The sequence below is a fragment of the Papaver somniferum genome, chromosome 1, assembly GCF_003573695.1.
Source record: "Papaver somniferum cultivar HN1 chromosome 1, ASM357369v1, whole genome shotgun sequence".
NCBI classification, from domain to species: domain Eukaryota; kingdom Viridiplantae; phylum Streptophyta; class Magnoliopsida; order Ranunculales; family Papaveraceae; genus Papaver; species Papaver somniferum.
In genome coordinates, this window is record NC_039358.1 from 218017538 (window position 1) to 218023584 (window position 6047).

Here is a 6047-nt window from a genome sequence, read left to right on the forward strand (position 1 = left end):
ACACAACATAAGTATGCCCTGCAGTTGTTGTCCAAAGCTGATATGCTTAACTGTGCTTCTGCTGATACTCTTGTGGCTGCAGCACTAAGATTATCTCTCTACAATGGTGATTCTCTAGATGATGATGCTTTCTACAGAAGCCTAGTTGGAGGTTTGCAATATATCACACTTATCAGGCCTGACTTATGTTTTGCTGTCAATTATGTATCCCAGTTTATGCATGCACCTACAACCTCTCACTTACAACTAGTTAAACGCATTTTGCGATATGTTAAAGGGAGTATTAGTTCTGGTGTAAGTCTGTCAGCTGGAAACTATCATACCATTACAGCCTACTCAGACTCAGATTGGGCTGGATGTCCAGACACTAGAAAATCCACTAGTGGATATTGTATCTTTCTAGGAAAATCTCTTGTTTCATGGTCATCAAAGAATCAACCAATGATTTCTCGATCAAGCACAGAAGCAGAGTACAAGTCCCTAGCTGTTACAAGTGCAGAAATTCTTTGGATCTCCTATTTGCTTAAAGAACTGAATGTTACTCTCTCAGGGCCTGCAATTCTTTACAGCTTGGCAACAAATCCTGTTTTTCATGCTCGAACAAAGCATGGATTGACTATCATTGCATTAGAGAATTGGTTGAAGACGGTTTTCTCAAGCTCTCTTATGTTCCTTCTCAGCATCAACTGGCAGACATTTTTACAAAAGGTCTTGGCATTGTGATGTTTCACTCCTGTCTTAACAAGCTAATGCACTTTGTGGGAGCATCAGCTTGAGGGGGAGTGTTGGACAACATAAGTGTAAGCGCATAGTTTCTTTTATCTTTACATTCCTAGCTTTGTTAGCTGTCTTGTTATCTTCTTTTTTTTTTGATGCAAACTTCTTCTTGTATTAATAAACTAAGCAGGATTACATGTGACTTAGACTGACATTACTTCTATCATTCCTGATTCCATCCATGAAAATTTCAGGAATGTTACAACGATAATCAAAAGATTTCCTGTCAGTTCTAGCTTTGTTAGCTATTACATGCGCCACATTGTTTGCTTGTCTTTTAACATGACTGAGATCAAACCAAGAAAACCGAGAAAGTAGTTTCCTTATTTCATTTACAATGCCTTCGTTCATCCAGTGAACCGAAGTTTTGGCTTGCTTCACAGAGTTGATCATATTTACACAGTCACCTTCAAACATTACTTTAGTCAGATTCTTCTCCCTAGCCCAGTTGATAGCTTCTTTGAAGGCTAGACACTCCCCATGCTTAGGATATATTCCTCCATTGATGAACCTCCCTCTGATGCCTTCACAGTTTCCTGCAGAATCATGAATGATTAAACCAATACATATGTATGAGTTATTTACATCAAAAGATGCATCCATATTGATTTTGAGCATATCTGCCTGAGGTGGAGACCAATGTGCGTCCTGTGGTTCCTTATTATGTTGTTTAGTACTAGAACATTGGTTGATCATGTGCTTAATAGAATAAACTGTTGAGTGAATATTTTGGTGTTTATTTGTAAACTCTTTCAAGCATCAATTTTTCCAGATGAACCATGTAGTTACCATGAATGTAGAAATCAAAGATGAAGAGCTGTCATCTACATTGGAGAACCAAGAAAGTAGCCAAGTTTTAATCTGTGTATCATATTCTTGCAGAGAGGAGACATTTATATTCATAGACAACCACATTGATCTTGAATAGTCACAGTCTATCAACAGATTTTTTAGAGTTTCTTCTTGTTGTGAGCACCTAGAACACAGTGGGTTTACATCTTGTTTAACCTTATGCAGTTCTTCTTTAGTAGGTACAATGTCTCTAATGCATTTCCAGATAAACAATTTGACTTTATGTGGGACATTCATTTTCCATAGCCTTTTCCAGACTATGTTTGGAACATCATTGCTTCTCTGCCCAGTAGAGTTCCTTGAATGTCTAACTAGTTCATTGTAAGTATACTTGATGGTGAATTCCCCTGTTCTATTCAACTCCCAGATCAACTTATCTGTTCCATATTGTACTAAGGGCATTTTGAGGATGAGATCTGCAGTTTCCTTTGAGAATACCCTTTGCACTAAATTTGTGTTCCATCTTCTAGGATTCTGCAACATTAAATCCGAAACATAAACGATCCTAACTGGCTCAGAGAAGTTTTCTTTTGGGAGAGGTGGTGTGCTTAGCCCTCTTACCCATTTGTCATACCAGACTAAGATTCGTGTACCACACCTGAGATCCCATCTATGATACTGTCTAACATATTGTAGTCCTAATTCCAGTCCTTTCCAAACCTAAGAGCTATTGTTATGAGGTTCCTGGAGATGAAGAAAATGACAGTGTGGAGAGTACTTGGATTTCATAATCTTGGTCCAAGGTTTATCTTCTTCTGTACATAATTTCCACGCTAGTTTGATCATAAGAGCTTTATTATACAATTCCCGATTTCTGAATGCTAACCCTCCTTCCTCTTTAGGAATGCAAAGCGCGTTCCATGAAACAAGCTGTCCTGTTATCTACTTTCCTAGTATTGTTAGCTGTCCTGTAATGGTTCACTATACTCTATAAATAGTGCAACCCTAGTCTCTCCTTGTAACCCTTCACACACTTCTTAATATAACTGTGTTTGGTTCCTACATATATACATGTTGTCATGCTTCAAAAAAATAAAAATATATAAGTGATGTTTAAGTCGATCGGCCATAGTTGGGTCGTCGTCTCAGATTGAGCCGAGGCTCGGTGCAACATGAATCAAGCGTCGGGCAAAAAATTTAGTTCTGAAAGATATTATGGAAAAACTCAATAAACACATTCAAAAATTGATGAACATTTGACTAAGCCTCAAAATGTGTACACCCAGATACGTACAGAGATTCTTTGAGAGGAAATGTTTGGTGAAATTTCCTCGACTGCTTCCGAATGTTCCCCCTGCATTTCTAGTGCCTGCACTGAATAGATAAATAAGTAACTCTTATCACTGAAGAATAACTAGATACACCTGCATCGCAAAATACACCCCTCAGAAGTACACCGTCATATTGAAATCCACAGGAACGGGGATAACTTTGTATTCCCAGAAAAAAAAACCTCACCCATGCCTGGAGAAACCAAGAACGGGGCAGTTGATGCTCCAGAAGCTGATATAATTCTCGCAGTACGAACGTTGTCAAGTCCTAAGTTAAAGATACAACTCTACTAAATGGAAGTCTAGCAATGAAATCTGCAAGTACACATTCTTATTCCTTCGATCATATCATTCAGAGGCTACAACATCAATACAGGTTCAAAGAAAAGATGAAAATATGTATTCCTAAGTTCTAATTAAAATTGAACAAATAAAATGGTGCACCAGAAACCTAAGTAAAGAAACTACAGCAGGGGACATTACAGATAGGTGAAATATGTCATGGATCTACTATCAAGCTATCGTTGTCCTCTTATGTAAGGAATTCCCATTGTTATTTGCTGAGGCACCTGAAAACGTGCACAAGTCACCTGAGAGTTTTCAGAACAAGTTTTAAAAATTAAATAATGATTTCATGAATGAAGTTCAACTCGGTGTAGTAACTACAGCACTACTGTAATAAAGGAAATTCTATAATATATTCATCAATAAATATTGAAACTTGATAGAGATTCAGAATTTCGGTATTACCTCCACACTTCAAGGTTTCACACACGCTAAGATTTTTTAACTTATCTGTGGAGAGAATGGTAACTAACAAACAAATGACAGCATCATTTGGTGCAAATTTTCTTTCACGCATCTTGCCAAGAAATTGCAATGCCGTATCAACTTCCTTTTCTACAAGAAAACCCTTAATGACGGTATCATACGTTCTAGCACCAGGTACACAACCCTTCTTTTCCATTTCAAAGATTAAAATGTGAGCCTCTAATAACATCTTGCTGCGAAAGAGGCCATTTATCATTGTGGTATATGTTACTATATCAGGCGTTAATCCCTTATTTGGAATATCCACAAACAGTTTTCTTGCATCTTCGAACTTGCCTGCTTGAAACAAACCTTGAATAAGAATATTGTAGGTGTAAATATTAGCTGAGATACCAGTTTTTTCCATGGATTCAAATAACTGTATTGCTTTCTCAATGTATCCGTTCTTGCAATACCCATCTAGTAATGTACTATATGTGACAATATCCGGAGATAAACCAAAAGTTTGCATCTCTTTAAACAAATTCTTTGCAGTCTTCATTCTTCCATCTCGGTATAGTCCCGCTAATAGTATATTGTAAGTAACTATTGTGGGTTTCACTCCTTTTTGTTTCATTTTCTTGAACAGTTGCATAGCTTCATCCAACTTACGATTCTTGCAATATCCACCAATTAATATACTGCAACTGACAACATCGGGTTCAAGGCCCCTATCTACCATCGAGTCAAACAGTTTCACTGCATCTTTCAACCGATCTGTCAAACATAGACCATCGATCATTGAGTTATAAGTAAAATTATCAGGTTTTATGTTTAACTTGTCCATCAGTTGAAATAACCCCCAAGCATCTTCTGCTATCCCATCTTTACAATGTGCATCTATTAATATATTAAAAGTTATTGTATTGGGTGAAATCCCCCGATCCATCATTTCATCAAAATATCTTCTTGCTTCTTCCCATTGACCATGCCGGCAATGACCATCAATCATACAACTATATGTCTTTACATCCGCAGAGATTCCTCTACTAACCATCTCGTCAAAGACTCTCTTTGCCTCGTTCAACCGTCCTGAATTGCAAAGTCCATTGATCAAAGAATTGTAAACGATTACAGTGGGTACAACATTTGAATCTCTAAGCATTTCGGAGAAGAGAAGCAAAGCTTGATCAACTAGACCTCCTTTACAAAGAGCATCCATGATGACCAAATAAGAAACAACAGTTGGGATGCAGTTCCATTTCACCATGTTGTTTTTTAGCTGAAGAGCACGACCCACTTTACACGTAATGGCAGTAGGTTGAATACCTGTGTGAGTCATTTTAGCGAACATTTGAAAGGCTTGTTCAATCTCATCCTTGATACACAACCCTTTAATCAGTGTATTGAAAGTCATAACATTAGGCTGATAACCTCTCTTTAGTATCTCTCCAAGCAAACAAAACCCATGATTCACCTGTCCTGATTGACACCAACAATTTATCAAAATATTCAATGTAACAGCAGTTGGTTGTACCCCAACCAAATTCATCTTTTCATACAACAAAATGACATCTGAATAGCATTTAATCTTCGATAGTGATCCCAATACATGATTAATGTATCATTAGATGGTAATGGTCTTTCTAAAATCAATTGATCAAAGCATCTCAATCCATCCTCAAGCTTCTGAATCTTTCCTGACTTGCACTCATCCCTCACAAGTTGCTCAAGTTGAGATATCCTATTACCATAATTATCCGCTGAAGTACCATAATATAATAATATCTGGAGAATAGTCTTGTTGTTGTACGCTGCAGCAACATTTTCTGATGCCCCAAAATCACTCCTTTCTTCCTTCTTCTTTTGTCTTTCAGGTGATATATTTTCTAGCTTTAAAATATATCAAGATGGACCTTCCTTTAGAATGATTTTTTTGGTACGATGGTTTTTTTGGGATCATGGTTTTATTTTGGATAAAGATATTAGAAGTAAATCTAGGTCATCCCTTATCTAGATATTTATATTAATACCTAAATTACCTTCCTGAATAATTTTGGATGATAATTAGTTAGTGTTAATAATAGTTAGTGTAATGATTAGTGAGATGATTAAGTTAAAGATAATTAGTGAGATTAAAAAATCAGATGGTTTTTTTTAAAGAAGTAGAATTATTGAGAGAGTAAAGTTAGAGAAGATGAAGAAGGAAAACATGAAAAACGATGGATTTTACCAACCACAACCGGAGGAAGGGTATTTGGGTATCCAGGTAGGCTTCAAACTTAGATAATGTTGGTTGAATTGCTCCAAACTTTCAGAAAAAATGAAATTTTTTATGTAGATTTGGGCCAGTTCGGTTACCATATGTCAAGAACATGTAACCGAACACACCTAAAA

General features: G+C 36.7%; 1 protein-coding gene across 3 annotated transcripts; it reads right to left on the minus strand.

Moving 5' to 3' along the window:
* Positions 1-1006: 1006 nt before the first annotated feature.
* On the minus strand, positions 1007-5487 carry LOC113316077 (pentatricopeptide repeat-containing protein At1g62670, mitochondrial-like). 3 transcript variants are annotated; one of them, XM_026564314.1, is made up of 4 exons: positions 3651-5487; positions 3088-3490; positions 2864-2938; positions 1007-1313 (listed from the first exon to the last, which is right to left on the minus strand). In XM_026564314.1, the coding sequence occupies exons 1-2, from the start codon at positions 5200-5202 to the stop codon at positions 3414-3416; spliced, it is 1629 nt and encodes a 542-aa protein (XP_026420099.1). In that variant the 5' UTR covers positions 5203-5487; the 3' UTR covers positions 1007-1313; positions 2864-2938; positions 3088-3413. The 3 variants fall into 3 exon arrangements, with proteins under 3 accessions (XP_026420099.1, XP_026420103.1, XP_026420094.1); XM_026564318.1 differs by having other exon boundaries at positions 2864-3469; XM_026564309.1 differs by having other exon boundaries at positions 2864-3490.
* Between the last annotated feature and the right edge of the window lie 560 nt (positions 5488-6047).

Bases quoted from the DNA above. Each gene is read 5' to 3' on its own strand.
- LOC113316077 (XM_026564314.1), bottom strand. From the start codon at position 5,202: ATGAATTTGGTTGGGGTACAACCAACTGCTGTTACATTGAATATTTTG. The intron at 3,491-3,650 runs GTAATACCGAAA...GAAAACTCTCAG, and splicing joins TGAAACCTTGAAGTGTGGAG to GTGACTTGTGCACGTTTTCA.